Source organism: Chiloscyllium plagiosum, chromosome 9 (assembly GCF_004010195.1).
Source record: "Chiloscyllium plagiosum isolate BGI_BamShark_2017 chromosome 9, ASM401019v2, whole genome shotgun sequence".
Lineage (NCBI taxonomy): Eukaryota > Metazoa > Chordata > Chondrichthyes > Orectolobiformes > Hemiscylliidae > Chiloscyllium > Chiloscyllium plagiosum.
Genome location: NC_057718.1, coordinates 10,835,211 through 10,856,433, shown reverse-complemented (window position 1 = coordinate 10,856,433; position 21,223 = coordinate 10,835,211). Strand labels below are relative to the sequence as shown.

The 21,223-nt window shown below is 39.1% G+C and overlaps 1 protein-coding gene across 8 annotated transcripts in view; it reads right to left on the bottom strand.

The window, feature by feature from the left end:
* The window catches only part of LOC122552613 (kinesin-like protein KIF13B), a 166,761-nt gene that overhangs the window by 77,538 nt on the left and 68,000 nt on the right, over nt 1-21,223 (bottom strand). For 7 of the 8 annotated variants that reach the window (XM_043695370.1, XM_043695364.1, XM_043695366.1 and 4 more), the window contains exons 3-6: nt 6,904-6,916; nt 3,688-3,748; nt 2,501-2,593; nt 1,658-1,838 (exon numbers count right to left, since the gene is read on the bottom strand). In XM_043695370.1, coding sequence (XP_043551305.1) covers nt 1,658-1,838; nt 2,501-2,593; nt 3,688-3,748; nt 6,904-6,916 — 348 coding nt within the window. The remainder of the gene's footprint in view (nt 1-1,657; nt 1,839-2,500; nt 2,594-3,687; nt 3,749-6,903; nt 6,917-21,223) is intronic. The other variant, XM_043695368.1, reaches the window with a different exon arrangement.

Below are 21,223 nucleotides of genomic sequence, written 5' to 3'. Positions count from 1 at the left end.
TGTAAAGAGACAGAAAATTGCCTCGTGGAAGAAATCCTTCCAATCCTCTCACTTCCTCCAAACCAAAAGGGTAGCCATGGACACCCGCATGGGCCCCAGCTATCCCTGCCTCTTTGTCGTGTATGTGGAACAGTCCATCTTGCACAACTACACCAGCGCCAACCCACACCTTTTCCTCTGCTACATGAATGACTGTTTCGGCACTAACTCATACTCCCACAAGGAGGTTGAACGGTTCACTAACACCTTTCACCCCACCCTCAAATTCACATGGATTATCACAGACACCTCCCTCCCATTCCTGGACCTTTCCGCATCCACCTTTGGCGACCATCTAATCTCAGACATCTACTACAACCCCACCAATTACCAGAGTTACCTGGACTACACCACCTTCCACCTTGCCTCCTGTAAAAATGCCATCCTTTATTCCCAATTCCTCTGCTTCTGCCACATCTGTTCCCAGGAGGACCAATTTCACCACTGAAAATCCAACATGGCCTCCTCCTTCATAGACTGCGATTTCCTCTCCCACATGGTCAACCATGCCCTCCAGTGCATCTCCTCCACTTCCCGCAACTCTGCCCTTGAATCCCACCCCTCTGGTCCTCACCTTCCACCCCACCAACCTCCGAATACATCGCATCATCCTCCGCCACATCCACCACTTACATACAAACCCCACCACGAGGGATATTTTTCCCTCCCCACCTCTATCAGCACTCCAGAGAGACCATTCCCTCTGTAGCTCCCTTGACAGATTCCAGCCCCCCCCCCAACCAGCTCTGCCACCACAGGAGGTGCAAAACCTGCATCCACACCTTCCCCCTCACCTCCAAGGCCCCAAAGGTCCTTGCACATTTGACAGAAATTTACCTGTACTTTCACAAATGTCATCTACTGTATCTGTTACACCCGATGTGGTCTCCTCTATATCGGGGACACAGGACGCCTATTTGTGTATCATTTCAGAGAACATCTCTGGGGCACCCGCACCAATCAACCCCACCACCCTTTGGTAGAACAGTTAAACTCCCTCTCCCACTCCACCAAGGACATACAGGTCCTGGGCATCCTCCATAACCAAGCCCTAACCACCAATGTCTTCCGCCTTGGGACCCTGCAACCACATGTGATCAATGTAGATTTCACCAGTTTCATCATTCCCTCCCCACCTCTTCCCCACACCCTCCCCCAAACATTATCCCAGGCCCAAGCCTCCAACTCAGCACCGCCCACTTGACCTGTCCATCATCTTTCCAATCTATCCACTCCACCCTCCTCTCCGACCTATCACCTTCTCCCCAACCTTCATCTACCTACTGCATTCCCAGTTACCTTCCCCCCAGTCGCATCCCTCTCCAGCTTATCAGAGACCCTGGCCCACAAGCCTCATTCCTGATGAAGGGCATGTGCCCAAAACGTTGATTCGTCTGCTCCTCGGATGCTGCCTGACCTGCTGTGCTTTTCCAGCACCCCGCTCTCTACTCTGATCTCCAGCATCTGCAGTCCTCACTTTCTCCTCGTTGAAAAAATGTCAATGGTGAATTAAAGTTAAAGCAGTACAGAAGTACTGTGTTAATGCATACCCAACAAAATGACTTCCACTTCCGGATTTAAGTATGCTTGCTCTTCACCTTTATTTTCTCTCACTTACCCTTTTGGATCAAGGAGGTCGCGGACCTTTTCATTGTAGATTTCCATGTATGACACTTCAACAGTGAAAGTTTGTTCCTCATTGGCCTCTTGCAATGCTCGCTCGAATAGTTTGCTGCATAATCGGGGGATCAAACCTGGCTTGTCCTTTGAACCCATCATTGTGTAAGATTTCCCTGAGCCTAACCAATAGGTATGGATAGATAATTAATAAGGTATTAAAACACAAAATAAATTCAGCTTCACTCTTCCAAACACTATGGAAAATAGGGCAGTCTGAAATGAATAGTTACTTTACAAATATAGTTGTCTTTGTCTTATTTTTAGATTCCCTACAGTGTGGAAACAGGCCCTTTGGCCCAAGAAGCCCACACCAATCCTCCGAAGAGTAACCCACCCAGACCCATTTCCCTCTGATTAACGCACCTAACTTATGGGCAATTTAGCATGGCCAATTCTTCTGACCTGCACATCTTTGGACTGTGGGAGGAAACCGGAGCACCCGGAGGAAACCCACGCAGACACGGGGAGAATGATCAAACTCCACACAGATAGTTGCCCAAGGCTGGAATCGAACCTGGGACCTGGTGCTGTGAGGCAGCAGTGCTAACCACTGAGCCCCATTTTCATCAGTTTAAGCAGCACCTATTTGACAGAAGTAACATCAGATCAAAACGATCTATAGTAAAAGCTTGCAAGGATCCCTGTAAAATCATATTTACATTTATTCACTTGACTAAGATAGTTAGCTAGAACTTCATATGACAGCTAAGCTGCTCTGGTAATTGCACATTGTTTTACAAGTTACATTCATTTAAAGAAATACACTATTGAAATATCTTACCAGTCTGTCCATAAGCAAATATACAAGCATTGTATCCTTGAAATGCATTTTGCAGCAAATTTTCACCAAGACATTTGAACACTATGTCTTGACCTAGAACGAGAAAGAATGGAGGAGAGAAAAATGGAAATAACTGTACAGTTATATAAAATGAAGAATAATGACTGATAAGTAGCAGTACAAATGTGCACTTAATGAGGTCAACACATTGTCGGACAGGACTGTAAATCTTAAGCGGGTACTTCTGGCAACTCCAATGGACCCAATAAGTTACTGTTTTTCTCTCCACAGACGCTGCCTGACCTGCTGCATTTCTTCAGCAACTTTGACCTTATTCTGGATTTCACACTTCCCAGCAGCAGTTATGCAATGATGAATGCACATACGGATGGTGGGAGCTACCAGAAGTAGATTCAGCTGCAATGCTATCCTCATCATTGTCCAGGTACACATACAAAAAAAATCACTATTTAGGTGGCTCTCAAGTAGACTACCAGCATCTTCCAAACTATACTCAATACATGTCAGTGCATTTGAAACAGTGGAACAGTTGGAACAACATTTTTGAATGAAAGAAAAAGAACCAGACACCAATGCACTTCATGCTAGGTATTTTAATTGTCCCTTTGTGGATGCCAAGAGTCAGAAAAGTGATCAGGGTGTCCAATAGCTCTTACTCAGTATGAAAAAGGCCTTGATATAGTCAAATAAATAAACCACATTTATTATTTCATCACACTAGCCTAAGCCTGGTCAGCCTGTGCACATATATTGTGAGTTAAGAAAGAGTTTGTAACCTATGAATAATTTCAAGTGGATGAAAAGTGGCAGACAAGGCTTCAATATAAAGAATAAAAGAGTTGAATTCTTGCTTTTCAGCTTGCTCTGCCACCAACGTCTTAATTATTAAGTGAATACAGCAAGTTCCTGACATCAGAGGTTAACAGAAGTAGTTAGGGAGCAAGAGAATGAAATGCCATTTCGATACAATCCAGAAGATAAGCTCCTATTCTGACTCCACACTTCCCTGTTTCACCTTCTCAAATGGTGTCAGAGGCAGAAGGACCCAAACAAACAGGAGGTGGCGAAAGGATAACTAGAAATCAGCTTAATATCACAAGCAAGCTATATCTCACAGACACCATATTAATTCCTGAAAGCTTTACTGTAGAATAAATGCAACATACCTGCATACTTCTCCTTAACGGACTCATCCATTGACCAAAAGCAGTGATCATATGCAAAAACCTACGTACATAAAAAGGGAAAAATAACTTGGTCAGCATTCATTTCAGATTGGTCTTGGAAAGGACACGTATACTTAACTAAAATAAAATTAAAATGATATATATAGGTCTTAAATAAAAATGGAAGACTAAGATATAGTTCATGCTTTAAATACACAGAATGCATTTCAGTTGAAAGCTGTTACAGCCAAGACCTTTCATTCTAGGATTGACGAATCCGACCTGAAATCTTCTCTCTCATGCTCATTGGACTAACCTGCTGTACATTTCCAGCAGTTTTTAAATGTTAGATTTGTACTATTCACAATTTGAAATTCAAAATGTCACTTCATCTTGGCCATTCCCCCTCCAATCAGGAGATTAGCCAAGACCAAAGTAATACTCATTTTAGTCACTTTGTAACACAGAACTTGATTATTACTGGAAATAAAGACAGACATACTGTCAAGCTTTTCATCTTGCATTTGTCAGAACAGATGCAAGAATACCCAATTTCAAAGGGAACATGAATTTATACTGATTGAGGAACAGGATGATAATTCGTTGACAAGTGCACACTGCCTCAACCAATGCATCAGGGGACAGTTATCCCAAAGCTTTTAACTGAAAGCCACAAAATTTTTTCTTGTCTATAGTTAGGATGACACAGTAGTTAGTACCGCTGCATCACGGTGCCAGGGACCCAGGTTTGATTCTCACCCTCAGGTGAGAGTTTGTACATTTTTCCTTTGCCCACTTCCACTAGGAATTCAATGATTCTATGAGACCAAGGTCTTCTGAATGAATATGTTGTTTCCAGTAACTGTAAGCGAGCCATATTGCAAGCATGACTGGTAATCTTGAATTGGATGCTGGTGTAATTCTTGACACATGCCTGTTTGTTCAGTGATTTCTGCCTAATCACACCTAATAGTTCTGAGTTTTGACAGCATGGGCAGGTGCAGTGCAGTCTGTACCCAGTCTGTTGTAAACAGCAAAAGGGATTTGATAACTGATACAATCCATCAGTCACTGGGACATATGACCTGCATGGCCAGCATCACATCAGCATTAATATTCATGTACTACATTGTTCATTTGTGTGGTGACTAGAATATCTTTTGGGCTTGGCAACAATATCCTGTTAATGAAGAATATTGAAGCAGGCTTGCCTTCATTGCTCAGAGCTTTGAGTACAAAAGTAAGGACATTATGTTGAGGACACTGATGAGGCCTCTTCTGGAGTACTGCGTCCAGTTCTGGTCTCCCTGTTACAGGAAGAATTTTATTAAACTGGAGAGGATTAAGAAGAGATTTACCAGGATATTGCCAGGAATGGAATTATAAAGAGAGGCTGGGACCTTTTTCACTGGAGACTAGGGAGGTTGAGAAGTGACCTTATGAAGGTTTATAAAATAATGAGGGTTATAGATAAGGTGAATGGCAGGTATAGTTTCCCCGGGGTGGGGGATTTCAAGATTATGGGGCATATTTTCAAGGTGAGGGGAGAAAAATTAAAACAAAACATGAGGGTTTTTTTAAAACACAGTGGTTTGTGTGTGGAATGAACTTCCAGAGGAAGTGGTGGATGCGGGTACAGTTATAACATTTAAAAGACATTTGAATAAGTACATGAATAAGACATGCCTGGAGGGCTATAGACCAAGCGCAGGCACGTTAGTCTACTTTAGCTTCGAATTTTAGACTGGTTGGACCCAAGGGTCTGTTTCCACGCTGTATGACTCTATAATATTGCTCGAGTTGCTACCGCACAGCAGGCGTATGAAACGATTAACTTCACCTGTTTCAGATTTTTAAGAGACCTTAACCTTCATGAGTAATTTGAGTTTATTGCAGGAAAAAAAAATGCCTCAATGAACTTTGAGGACAATAGAGAAATTAAGTATCAGAATTAACTTTACCACGGTCTGATCACTTTATCAAGAGGAGTCTGATCCAGTTATTAAAGAAGGTCAGCTCAAAAAAATGTACATTGGAATCTTGAAGTAGATTAGAAATTCAAGCATAATCTATGACATACTAATTATCGACACAACAGAGCACACAAACTTTTAAGTTCATCAGTGCTTGTAGGTTCGATACCGAGCAAAAGAATTGAGTGTCAGATTACTGAAGAATAAGCAATGAGTAAATAAAATATTAACAAAATCTATTAGCATGTGCACAAGTGAAACATAAAGCTCGTTGTATAAACTCTAACACCATTTAAATTAATAAACCTTCAGGTCTACTTGATAAAACTGAAATGAAATTTTCACTCTTACATTGTTTATTGTAAAGTTACAATGTAAAGTGATGTCATGAAGCTTCCAGAGAAATAATTGTTTAGTTTATAAAAGCTAGGATGCCAACATGTAAATAAAAGGTGACACAGTTTAATATTTGGATGCAGGCATTCAACATCAAATTCATTATAAGAAATAGAATGTGGAATAATACTTCCCTAGTACTGCATTCATTTGAGAAATAGGTAATAGGCTTGGAATAGGAGCCATAGCACTCCAACACCAAAATATTCATTAATTTTCTTGTTGTTCATGATATGGGTGCCAATGACATTTATTAACCATCCTTATTTGCTTTAAGGTGGGCATGGTTTGTCAACTTGTAGAACTACAGCATCAATATACCCAACAATGCTTGGAGTTCAGAGTTCCAGAATTTAAACCCAGCAATAATACAGACATGATACAATATGTTCAAGTCAGAATGCTGCATGACTTAGAGGGAAATTTGGAGTTGTAACCACTTGCTTGCCTTGTCCTTCTAAAATGGTGAAGATCTTGTGTTTGCAAGACATTGGGGATTTGCTGCAGTACATCTGCAGATAGCATAAACCGCAGTCATACTGGCAATGAGAGGAGAGGATATTTAAGATGCTGGATTAACTGCTAATGAAGCAGAACTGCTTTGATTTGGTTGACACTAAACTTCTTCAATATTGTTTCAGCAGTACCCATTCAGGCAAGTGAGACATACTCCATAAGATTTCTCATTTTGTCACTGATGGAAAGGATCAAACCTCACCACCAACTTTTTGCACTGAACTGCAATGATCTGTTTTCTAAATGTAGTGGGTATATATAATACTGCAAATCTGTATCACTCCACTGTCTCTGTTAACACTGAGAAGAGCAGAAACAAATTCAAACGTACCTTTGGCTGGCTCCTGTTGTTAAATGACATCCCAATTTTCAAATAGAAGTACCCAAATGGAAAGAAAAATAAAACAAAAAGTTTGATTATAGTCAAAGATTAGCTTGAAATTATGGAATGAAAGCAAAGCACATAGACAACTGAAATGCATTTGGTTGCCTATGGCAATTATGCTCTGGGCTGATCACGAGAGAGTCATGCAACAGAACAACAATTGTTATTTCCAGCAACACAAGTTCAGAAAAAATGTTCAATCAAATGGTGTCAGATCAGCCACAAAACAGGATGAAAAAGGTCTCGATTATGTGATTGACATCAAGAGCAAAGTTTAAACTAAAACCTGTCATCTGAATTCCACTCCCACCTCAAATAGAAAGTGGGACAATTGCCTGAAAATTATTCCAATATCTAATTATTAAAGTAAAAACAAAAACCTATGGAGTTTTTTGAACTGATGCAAACATCAGAATATCCTATTTAAATAATTGATAAGATCTACAAGGCTTCATAATTGTAGAAAAGTCAATGTACTTTATTTGGGTCAACGATTAAGAATGGATTTCAGCAACAGACTTGGGCATTTTGGGGTGGACGCAATGCAGTATTTCATATTACTTCACATGCCAGTGTCACTTGATATACAGGCTGCATTTCTCATTTAATAAGCTTGTTAAATATCACATACTACATCTTCGAAAGTTTCTTTCTCTTACATATTAAATAGGTTTGTAATTGATCAAATTCTCATATTTAAACCAAAAAAAAGTGCAACCACAAACAAAATGAATCAAGTTCATGAATGGGTTATATCATTCCATTTATGTTTAGTGTGCGTTTTCACAAATGCTTCAAGTACTTAGCGATGAACAGATTCCTGATGTTACTGCACGTTGCGATTTGGACTGCATTTACACCAAGCTAGCTTTACTGCAAGTCAAATAGACAAATTAAAATGTTAAATTGCATAACTAATTTTGATACAGAAAATTAGAGTTGTGGTAGAGGATCCATGCAGCATTTCTAACACAGTATGGAGGACTTTAAAATCAAAGTTTGAGAAGTTTTATGTACTTAACAGAACAAATTACAAAGTCTCTGTTTGATCAAAGAATTAATAGGTTTCTCAACTCTTACAGATAATTGACAAAACTTGCATTATTAAATTAAATTAACCTTGGGACAATATTCTGACCTTGACCAATTTTTAAAATGCTATGAAACTACAAATTCTATGAACAAAAGAACCTTGACAACTGTAAATCACTGCATCAGTAAAGTTCCTATTACCAGAATGTTTGATAATGGATACTTGTAACATAATGGCATAAAGTACAAAGATGATTTTCAATAATAGATACTATGTGTGAATATGTTGTCACTTAACACACTTGAAAACTTCGGGATTGAATTGTCTAGCTGATCCAATTGACTGAGAATACACATATAGATACACCCTTACATCCGTAAGAGCTACAAGCGACACAGGGAACACAGTTAAAAGTACAACATAATTTTGTCTGAGCAAACATATAGGTCAATAACTTGAGGACTTGTACTGGTATCCACATGTTTACTTTCTAGTATATAATAAGGGTGTGGATGGTTTAGAAAAAACGTAACCAGGCGACCCACACTGTCAAGGCTATGGACCAAGTCGTGTAAAACAGGATTAGAATAGTTTGTTTTGATGGGCGCAGACTTGATGGGCTGAAGGACCATTTTCTGTGCCACAGGCATCAATGACGACAATATTTTTGAAGTCTTTACTCAACATTCCCTCTTCAGAACTCAACATTCCATGTTGAGAGACTAGAGTGAAACTAATAGAATAGCACCTTAAAATGTCAGCACAGATACAATGGGCCAAATAACCTTATTCTCTACCATAGGATAGTGAGACTCTTCATTCTAACATTCTAAGACACACCATCAGATCCTTATATTTAGTGCGCATTTTCACAAATGCTTGCAAGCATTTCAGGTAATGAACAGATCAAGAAAAGGCAAGCAAAAGTATTCTGAATAGAGAAACACAGCTGCCAAACAAGAAATAAGAGTATGGGAACCAATGGCTTATGCGTTCAGACTGAATAACAGGCACATGAGACAATGTAAATAAGGTAACTTAATTTTTGAGTTTTATTTCTTTAACTAAAATGAAGTCTTACTTTCAAATGCATTATTAATAAAGTTGAGAAAGTGTTATCATTAACTATTATGGAAATAAAAAACAGTTTTGTTATTAAACAACTAAGGGCTAGTAGCCAACCTTCCTACGACTGCAGATCCATATAACCAATCTTCAAAACTTCAATTACATTAGCAAAAAAAAGTCATGATGTAATCCAGGCAAATTTAACTTTTGCTAGAAACCAAAGCAAGGAACGGATGTTGTTTCGTGTAGAAACAGAATGCATTGTATACTCAGGTGTCAGAGCCAAATCAGATGTTATTCCAACAAAATGAACCACCATAATTAAGGCAAGTAAAATATAGAAAGCATTTAACAATTTTCCAGAACCAAAATAAGCATCTGATCCTTATTTTCACAAAATTATAGGCAGAAGGTTTTAACACAGTAAACTTGGCAAGTGGAGCTTCCAATAGCAACCAATCATCAAACTGATCAATATTGGATCCGCTAGACATTTCATGTTTTGCAACAAATGCAAAAAGGCTTGAACTAGCACTGAGACATGTTTTTTTTACGCAGTAGCAATCTGGATTGGTTGACTCACCTCCAAGTCAGATATTGTGGATTCAAGCACCATTCCCAAGACATGACTACAATATAATAACCTAACATGACAGTATAAACCTGAGGGAGTGTTGCACTTTCGATGAGATAGTAAACCAAGGCCACCTCTGAGTTCCTCTTTCAAGCATGACTGCCAAAAAACAATGAAATGATTAGCAATACAGTTGTGTGTGGGAATTTCAGTTAACTATCATGGCACAAGGAATCCTCATCAGTTTCTACCCAATTATTAGTTTGGACTATTCTAATCGTAGGACCTGGGTTCATATAATCTATTCAAAAGGAAACAGAACAGAAGTTATCGTCTGCAAGGGATTGCAAGCATAGGAAGATAATACAATAACTATCAGTGAATTCTAGGAACAGATTATCTGCTGACTTGGATACAACTTCACAACATGGTGCTTGGAAGAAAATATAAATTTCATCATGGTCTGCATGTACTTAATTTTGAAAAAGATTTCTAAAATACAGAGAGTAATTCAACTAAAGTGATCTGCTCATATTACTTTACATCATCTGGCAAAGTCAATGTTGATTGTTTGATTATGGTGAAACTTTTGCAGGGAAAGGACTCAGTGTACATCCTTATTATAAATTTATTTATGGGAATTAAGCTTCCATCAAGAAAACAGCTTAATAAGTAAAATTTTGTTCTCTGGTTTTGCTTCAAAAGATACATTTTGAAGTTTGTCCTTTTTCCTCCTACTACTATCCTACTCAATAAAGAAACAAAAATGAGCAACTATCAAAACATTCACACAGAAAAAAAGAGCCTTATACTCCAAAGCATTCCTAGAATAGTTCATAATGATCTTAATTCAAAAGACGACTTCACATTTTTTGCTGATTCACTTGTTAACAAAGGACTGCAGAAATCCTACTGTCAGTCTGAGTAATGAGTTTGGAATAACCTCGTATACCATACAACACAAGTGGGAATGCAGCAAGGAACAAAGTTTCCTGATTTCATTTCTACTCTGATATAAGGGAAAGAAAATTAAGCTCTATTTTACAATGAGAGCAGTACATGCTGGTACTGCTTGTTTCATCATATAGAGTCATAGAGATGTACAGCATGGAAACAGACCCTACGGTCCAACCGGTCCATGCCGACCAGATATCCCAACCCAATCTAGTCCCACCTGCCAGCACCCGGCCCATATCCCTCCAAACCCTTCCTATTCATATACCCATCAAAATGCCTTTTAAATGTTGCAATCATACCAGCCTCTACCACACCCTCTAGTAGCTCATTCCATACACGTACTATCCTCTGCATGAAAATCATGTAGCAGATAACTTCACATCTCCCACCAGGTAACTAGCCCATTAACACTCATATTCACGAAGAGCTACATGTAAAGAATAGCTCAAGCCAAACTACATTGCAAGTTCTTTTTTAAACAAACCTCACCTTCTGATGGCTGAAAACAGATACCAAACTATAGGTTACAGTCATTTCTCAAATTATACTAGATGATATTTTTCAAAATACTGCTAGACTAGATCAACATGTTTTAGTCACTATGAAGTGTTAAAAAAAGTGCAGGCAGTCAGAATTTTAGAAGGAGTAGCCATACATAATTCCTCTCGAACAACTCACTTATACAAGGTTACAAGTATATTGAATTGGCAAAATGGAAGTTAGCCACTTGTAATTAAAAACAATGGCTGAGCAGGAACAGAGACAATTGAATACATTTAGGATTCCTCCAGTCAACCCCTTGGTGCAAACCTCCAATCTCCAAGCATCTGTGACAATAACTGTAATTCTAAATCTAATTCTAATCTACTGCACTTGCCCTTAATGACATAGGTTGCAGATTTGGAAGGGGCTGTCAAAGTATCCTTTGTGAATTGCTGCAATGCATCTTACAAATGGTACACAATGCTCAGCAGCTATAAAGGGTGTGAATGTTGAAGGTGATGGATTACCAATTGAGAGGGCTGCACAAAATTAATCCTGCAAATCTAGTCCAACCAGTCTGGGAATTTGAGTTAAACCCGTCAGGGGATCTGTACAAAGATCAGTCAGAGGCCTGGTCACTCAGTCACGGTTGTTGTTTATCCACATTGGTCAGCAGGGCTTGGTCACAGTCACAGTTGGGGCTTGCTCAATGAAAATCAAGAGATGTTACAAGGAGCCACTAGGACAATTTGGGAAGTCAATTGAGGGAATTGGAGGCAGCATGCTGGGATGCAGAGATGACATCAGTTAAGGATAAGGGGATGACAATAGTACATTGAAGAACATGATTACGTGGGGGTGGGGGTGGGGGTGGGGGATGCAGCACAATGTTTCACATGACCAAGCTCGAAAGGTGATGTTGAGAGGGGAACATTAAGGAATGATGATAAGACGCAATGTGTGGAAGCTGGGTACTGCAAAGTCACCAGGGACTGAGAGAGAGAAAGGAAGATGAAGGCTCAAGTGTGACCTTGATTACCAGGCTAAGCCTGTGACTCACTTGTGTTGCCTTCTCTCTCATTCAAATCACAAATGTGCAACAGAAATGCAAAATGTTTGCAATCAGATCCAAGTAAGTAACCTTTCTCTGTCTGCACACGCAAGCTCCAGCTGGAAGCGATGTGAGGCCTTTCAAGAAGCAAATCACATTCACTTGTCACAACACAGGGTGAAAACATCTGTAATAATAATACCTTGCATGTGAAATGCATGTAGTTTCCAACAGTGAGAAATACAAATCCTGGTCACAAGTAACCTTACTTTGTCTTTTGTCATTACAGATTGATAAATAGTCATGTCAACGAGAGAGGAGTCATCACAGACAACCTTAAAAGTGTCATTTGAGGACCCAAATTCACAGAGACAATCCAGCATCGCATATGTTGCTTTAGGGCACGAAGATGATTTTCTCTCAACTTGAACTGTAAGTATTAGCCAACGTATTCTTATATCCAATGCAGCCATTTTACATTTTAAGAGCCTGTTTTTGATGTTCCTCCAACTGGTTCATTGGAGCAGTGACCTATGGACCCCACCACAGAATAGGTCATCATTGCTGTAGACCGGGTGTCATGAAGACAGAGAAATAGAAGAAAACAGATGCACCAGCAAGTGCAGAATCATTAGCAACTTCCAGCAGTTGACAAATAGCCTCGACATGAATAGTTTGCAGATGAAAGTCCCCACAGCTTGTGGAAGTTCTACAGGATGTCCAGAGTCTATCATTCTCAATGCTATTGGTCCAAATGAGTGAGGTGTATGTCACTACAGGCTAATGATGCATCAGAGCAGAACTATTCCAACTGCTAGTATCTGACCTGAAGAGGTGGGTGACCATCCTATCCCAGTAGTTCTCAAGGTGACAGCTGTGGTCAGGTTTTATGCAACTGCTGCTTCCAAGGATCAACTGGAACCTGTGTGGATTTCCCTCAATCCACAAGTGTGTGAAGGCTGTCAGTGATGCAGCTTGTGCTAGACACTTCATCTAGTTTCCTCCATGACGAGGGCAGTGCTGAAGCTTGTGCAGCAAGTTTTGTCAATTTAGCTGGCTTCCCCGAGATGGGCAGTGCTACAGACTAACACGTCACATCAATGCAGCAAACTTCAAGACAGAAGCATTCCATTCCATCAAAGTACAAGTCATCTCTGATCACTGGCACCGCAGGTGAGAAGTCTATGCAAGGTATACTAGAAGCTGGCACAATTCCTACTTCCACAAGAATTCTTTATAGTCTTGCTTCATTTCAAGGACCAATTGCCTTACAAAGATGGTTATTAGGTGAAAGGGGCTATGCTCAGAAACCATTATGCGACCCATTGATCTGAGGCCAAGCATAGATTCAGTAGAACTATTCCTGATCCAAAATCTTCATGGTGTCTCTTGAAGATGAGATTCCAAATGGTTGCACTGGCATCTTTTAGGAAGTGGAGGGCTTTGCAGTAACTCAACAGCCTGTGCTGCATAATCCCAGAATGCTGCGCTCTGCACAATTATAGCCATGCGAAGAGGGGATGTAATGAACACTAAAGAGCTGAGAGAACAGCAGTAGTTTCCAAGACGTAAAAATAAAGACATCAATCAGGAAAATAATCACCTTGAGCATGATAGAGTAATGCAGCATCTGACAGAAGTCAGAAAGCCCTTAATTGACACTGGCTTCCAATAGAGCGGAGGTGATGCAGTTGTAACTCACTAACTGTAAATTTGTTATTGTTCAAAGACAAGCAGGCCCTGTTCATTGCCCAAAACAAATAAAGCTATTTGTGTTTGGTTTTTCCTTTACTTTTGCTATTGCTCAATAAAAGCTCAACTTTTCAACATGCAATGCTCCCACGTTGAATAATGAGAAGATTTTTAGCATGCACTTGATGCAATGAAGCTCCGAGTAGAGAACCTATGCCCAGAACTAGTCATCCTTATTTAAATAGTTCAACATAATATAAAATGCAAATGGATAGGAGTGGCTACAACTAGTCCAAAATGGCTTTGAATGCCATCCTTTAGCATATTCTCAACTTTTAAAATATGTAAGTTACTAAATTTGAGCACAGAGAAAAATGCAAAAGGTTTGTAGTATGAGACAATCAAAAGAACTCATGTTCATGGAAGCAATGGCTGAAAAAAAAAGGGAAAAGTGTCAGATTAAGAAATACAGTGTGTATAAACAAAAATGCAAAAGGTGATAAAATCAATTAAAATAATAGGTTAGATTTTGTCTAGCAATAACTGTAAAGTAGTTGTATAATTACACCCACAATTGCCATAGCGAATACACCATTAATGCTGACACGGAGCTAACTGCCAAGCATTACTACAGTCTTAAATTGGACAGGTAAAGGCATTGTCCATAGAAATGAATTAGTAACTGGCTGATTCTTTTGTTGGGTTGAAACAGGTGAATTGCAAATACTGTCTGCAAAGAATAGGGCCCTATAAAAGTGGTTAAATCCCCAGGACCTGATGTGGTGTACCCTAGAACTCCGTGGGAAGCTAGGGAAGTGACCGCTGGACGTCTTACTAAGATATTTGTATTGTCAATAGTCACAGGTGAGGTACCAGAAGACTGAAGATTGGCTAATGTGGTACCACTATTTAAGAAAGGTGGTAAGGGCAAGCCAGGGAACTATAGACTGGTGAGCCTGACATCGGTGATTGGCAAGTGGTTGGAGGGAATCCTGAGGGACAGGATTTACATCTATTTGGAAAGGTAAGGACTGATTAGGCATAGTCAACATAACTTTGTGCGTGGGAAATCATGTCCCACCAACATGGAGTTTTTTGAAGTAGCAAAGAGGATTGATGAGGGCAGAGCGTTAGACATGATCTATACAGACTTCAGTAAGGCGTTCGACAAGGTTCCCAATGGAAGACTGGTTAGCAAGATTAGATCTCATGGAATACAGGAAGAACTAACCTTGTGGATACAGAACAGGCTCCAAGGTAGAAGACAGAGGGTGGTGCGGAGGATTATTTTTCAGACTGGAGACCTGTGACCAGTGGAGTGCCACAATGATCAGTGCTGGGTGCACTACTTTCCATCATTTATAGAAACAATTTGGATGTGAACATAGGAGGTAAAGCTAGGAAGTTTGCAGGTGACACCAAAATTGGAAGTGTAGTAGACAGTGAAGAAGGTTACCTCAGATTAAAATGGGATCTTGATCAGATGGGCCAATGGGCTGAGGAGTTTAATTTAGATAAATGCATTTCGGGAAAGCAAATCTTAGCAGGACTTATACACTTAATGACAAGGTCCTGGGGACTGTTACTCAACTAAGAGACCTTGAAGTGCAGGTCCATAGTTCCTTGCAAGTAGAGTCATAGGTAGATAGGATAGCGAAGGTGGCATTTGGTAGGTTTTCCTTTACTGGTCAAAGCATTGAGTATAGGAGTTGGGAGTCATGGTGCAGTATACAGGATGTTGGTTAGGCCACTTTTGGAATATTGCATGCAATTCTGGTCTCCTTCCTATCAGAAGGATGTTGTGAAATTTGAAAGGGTTCAGAAAAGATTCAGAAGGATGTTGCCAGGGTTGGAGGATCTGAGCTATATAGGGAGAGGTTGAATAGGCTAGGGCTTTCTTCTTCCTGGAGCTTCGGAGGATGAGGGGTGACCTTATAGAGGTTTATAAAATCATGAGGGGCATGGATAGGATAAATAGACAAAGTCTTTTCCCTGGGGTCAGGGAGTCCAGAACTAGAGGGCATAGTTTTAGGGTGAGAGGGGAAAGATATAAAAGAGACCTAAGGGGCAACTGTTTCACGCAGAGGGTGGTATGTGTATGGAATGTGCAGCCAGAGGAGCTGGTTCAATTGCAACATTTAAAAGGCATCTGAATTAGTATATGATTAGAAAGGATTAAGGGATATGGCTGGGTGCTCGCATGTGGGACATCTGGTTGGCAAATCTGGTCGGCATGGATGAGTTGGACCAAAGGGTCTGTTTCCATGCTGTATATCTCTATGACCACAAGCATAAAAAGAATTATATATGGAATTATAAAATATTCTATTGGCCAGTTGGTGGCAGACATGAAGTCCATTTACTTTAAGAGAAAATAATTACTCAAAAAAGTGATATGTGAGACCAAAGTGAGATTAACAAGGTGGCTTAGGTGAAAAAACAACTAGCACCGACTAGAAACTTGCCAGTTTCTACACCTCCATAAAGTCCCATGTTTAAAAAATAATCAGATCCTAAAGAATTATTGTTGAATCATAGAAATAGGAGTCCATTTAGCCACTTTAGCCTATTCTGCCATTTCATATAATCATGGTTAATCTGTGATCTGACTCCATAAATCCATCTTTGCCTCCTTTTCCTTAAAACCTTTTACCTTACAAAAAAAATCAATCATTCTCTGATTTAAAATTTATAAATGATGTAGCTCAACTGTCACATGTAGAAGAGTATTGCAAATAGCTACATGTTATATGCATGCATATATATGGTAGTAATGTACAAGAGTGTCTCTGAACTCCACCCTATGCAGCCCGGTTCTTATTTTAGCCTTTCTACTCCATCAATCCTGATTATCTTGAAACCTTTGAAGGGTCACCCCTAACATTCTAAATTCCAAGGAATATAAAACCTATTTTCCAATTACCTTAACTCCATCTTTATTGAAGGTAATAATTAAGTGCATTTTCAAGTAGCATAAGCAAGCATTGGTGAAGCCACTGCAGTAATCGGGACCATTTGTGCATTTTGAGGAATTGAAAGATGGTGAGCGAAGGAAACTAAAGTTTGAAAGCAGATTTTTCAAATGAGACACTAAACATGTCCATTCTAACTATTCCATAGCATTTTTGTTTTGTTGAGGAGCAGGTATTTAATTCTTCCCAACTCCTGGCCAACAGTCAATCATCCACAATAAATTAGTTGCTCATTTGTCTCACTGGTGTTTTTGGGTCATTGCTGTGACCAGTGATTTCCACATTCACCAACACAACAGTGCATTTAAGAGTAATTGCCAGATGCAAAACTCAATTCAGTGACAAACAGGTGCTTTAAAAATGCAAATATTTCAGGTTTTGTTTCCTTCAAGAAATTCATAACTGAACAGTGTGCAACAAGCTACAAATGTAATTGGGACTGGACACACTGCTGTATCAAAACTCATCCAATACTTTTGTATTACAAGAGCTTCCAGTCTTTTAGCAGAGTACAAAGATGGTTCATGAGAACCTTAAATCTTAAAGATTCAGCACAATCACTTAGTACAATTCTGAAAGTGGAGACTAGATGAGGTCCCCACTCATCCAGCAGAACCTCCTGAACATCAGTCACCACAAACTGGGAAGTGGGCCAAAGGGCAAGTTGGAACAAGAGATTCATAATGTATAATTATAGTACTGGCTAATTTCTATTCAAGTCATGACACATTTTTGTAAAACCTGAACACTTTTTTTTAAAACCACCAGTCCCTCTTAAATAAAAAATCTCTGCACTGCTTTGGAAAACTGTTGAGTATTTAAGCTGGTTCCCAAAATGCTTTTAACATTGCAGTACTGTGGGCAAGTTGAAAGAAAAGTTTCAGTGCTTTGATAGGTCAGATATTTACGTAGGAGTAAATAAAATTCCAAAGCTTCAGGCAATGTTCTGTGCACAGAGCCAAGGTGGAGGCAGGGCAGAATGCAGCTGCTCAACTCTTAACCTGAACTATGTGAAGCATGGGATAAGAGGCCTGAGGAAAAACTGGCAACTTCTACAGTGGTAAGAAGATCATGTCAAGCTTGCTCTTGATGTCTTCTGATAGGCAACACAGTAGGAGTAGCCTGAAAAGACTGAGTTTGTAGCTAGCTAACCTTTCAGTTGCATGGGAGGTAACCTAGATGAACAAAACAGATACAAACTACATTAGAAAATGCAAACAGAATTACTGGAAAGTGAACTAAATTTATTCAGAAGCAAATGAAAGGATATTTGCTACAACTAACTCCAGATTACTTTAATGAATATTTGAATCTAAAATAAGTACATCAATCTTATTGACAGCAAGGAAAGTCAACATTTATAAAACCATCAGATTGATGACTAACTTCAAAGTTATTTTTTAAACAATGTTATTGACCTGACATGTTCACAGTTTCTTTTTCCACTGGCATCGCCTGACCTGTTGAGTATGCCCATCATTCCTGTTCTCATTTTAGACTACAACTGTCTCGATTACAGATAGTATCCCATGTCAACTATAATCATCTGATCTTTCAAGTTCTAACCATTTAAAAGATGACTGGTAAGGTGAGGATTAAGTTGCACATCCTGTGGAACAGTGCTCAGCATGAACAAGCAACTTAGACAGTTGAATGGTTCAGGTTTTAACCTGGTTAGTGCCAATCAGCTTTCAGCTCAGTCCTGACCCAAAATAAATGATTTTAACTGGAGAGGAGACTGTAGAGACTGATTATTCAACTAATTTAAAAACAGGACAGCTCTGAAATGTAATCTAAGGCACTGGATTTGAAAGCTATGAATTTATTAGAAATTGGTTGGAATTGTTAGATCAAGGATATTTTACGTTTGACAAGATGACAACAAAAACCCCAGACTTAAAGAACCAGTTACACAACATTCTCTACTAAAGCAATTACAATCTTGAGGACATGAATCCATTTCCTCACATTGGTTAGTCTCAGTATCTCCTCTAAGTTATACCCCTGATAATAATGATTATCACTTAGCAACGTACATATAGCACAATGAAGAATTTCGAACATAGAAAAGTACAGCACAGAACAGACCTTTTGTCCTACAGTGCTGTAATCCTAATGTAAACTAAAATAACTTAACCTATGCACCCCTCAACTCACTGCTATCCATGTGCATGTCCAGCAGTCGCTTAATTGTCCCTAATGACTCTGCTTCCACCACCACGTCTGGCAACGCATTCCATGCATTCACAACTCTGTGTAAAGAATTTAACTTTAACTTGGTCATAAATTGGTCACAACTCAGTAACTAATGTTTTGTAAAGGCAATATAACTTAATCTTTATTGCTTTCTTGTAAAGATTGATTTAGTGTGTAATTTAAATCAATAATATTATGACTCAGATGAGAGGAGTGCACTGCCCTTCTCTAATCCCACTATTCTACACATAAATTGCACATATTATCCAGTTGCCAATTATATGCATTTGCGATATTAGAAGAGTATTCAACCAGATCTCTTTCATAAACATGAAAACTATTGATTATAATCAAAATCTGTGGTTAAAATATAAAACTAGTTATCATGCTTGGCTTGTAATATGAAAACATGCATTTTTCTTCTTCCAAATAACCTAAAACACACACATCAGGTAAAGGGGAATAAGTGGCCAATAAGTGTTGATTCTTGAAGACAAAAAGGATAGGATTTGAGATGTCCATATTGCTGTCGATCTAATGTTCTGGCACGACTGGACAAGTGTCGCCAAACATAGGCAGTTGACTCTGAGAACTTGCTCAGGAAACAGTATTGAGAATACTTTTGGATATGCTGCAAGAGGATAATCAAAGTTCACATGCAGTTTGTTAAACATTGCATGTACTGATTTATTCATTCCTCCCTCTCCCACTATTGAATTAGATTTCCAACTACAATATTTTACCCATTTTCTCTAAAAATGATTAACTCTACAAACAAGTTATAGCAAGTAATTAAATAGTTATATAATTTATGCACAAAATTGTATTTTACCCTCACCTCTGCTGATGTCAATGACTCATGCTGAGATGATGGTAATATAATTTTTGATTACTCAACCCATATGGCCAATCTCCATGCAAGCATATAAAATGCCAACAGGCTTTTTATAATAATAAGCATGCCAAATCCGATCCTTCTCTCAACAAATATTCAAAAGTTTCTCTAACAGGAACATTCAGTTACTCAGGAATAAAGGGAACCAATAGCATTTTTCTTATAGAACCTATGCAAGGTGTAACTAATGAAGTTTAACAACTTGGGGTAAACTTCCACAATGAATTTCACAAGTATGGATCCACCTACCACTCCCCTGCAAATGCTGCCAAAAGGTTAGTTATGCACATGACTAATGCTAAGATAAGGATACAAAAAAAAAAGGCCGGCGTAAAACATGATGTAAACTGCGTGATAATTTCTAAATTTTTGATACCATTTTAAGTTTGGATTTTAAAACAGTTCGAGGGATTAGAGTTCAGAACGAATGGGTTTTTAAGTACACTCGTTAAGTTTACAACCAAACACGGTAAACAATTGTGTAATTTTTTCAATTTTGGACACACCATTGCATAAGTCCTTGAATGTAGATGGATGTGTAAAGCAACACTCCTGAGAAAGGAAGATAGAGTAAGGCATTTAGTAATACTTCCAGATCAGAAGAGTTTGGAGGAGGTCCTGAAGAGCTTATTTGAAATTAAGAACATTTAAATTCAAGTATATGAAAATCTAGAAAGTAACTCAGATCTTCCAGACTCGGATTTTAAGTTCACAAGGAAATTAAATCTGTCAAAGTTCTGAACCAAGGATGTGTTTACGTACTGTAGAGGGGTATTTTGTGCGTTCCAGAAAGGAATGCTTTGGGATTCACGCAATTATATCTTATTGTGTTCCAAAATCTAAACTGGTGTGCAAACAGTTTGGCCAGCAGGCTAAGATAAAAGGTAGGGAGGAGGGACTTGGGGGAGGGGCGTCGGAAATGTGATAGGTGGAAAGACGCCCCTCCCCCAAGTCCCTCCTCCCTACCTTTTATCTTAGCCTGCTGGACAAACTTTCCTCATTCCTGAAGAAGGGCTTATGCCCGAAACGTCGATTCTCCTGTTCCCTGGATGCTGCCTGACCTGCTGCGCTTTTCCAGCAACACATTTCCAGCTCTGATCTCCAGCATCTGCAGACCTCACTTTCTCCTGTAAACAGTTTGGGTTTATTCTAGAATACCTTCAATTTTTTCATGAAATGGAGCAAAATGTAATTTGCATTCATTCTGCATCTCTACTGCTCCCATTAAACAGAGTGAAGAGGTACCTGACATTTGTTTGTGTTAGTTTTCTGTTTCTGAAACAATATATTGATATGCAATGCATTTATACCTTTGCTGTAAGAGATTCAGCAGTTGTCAAATCTT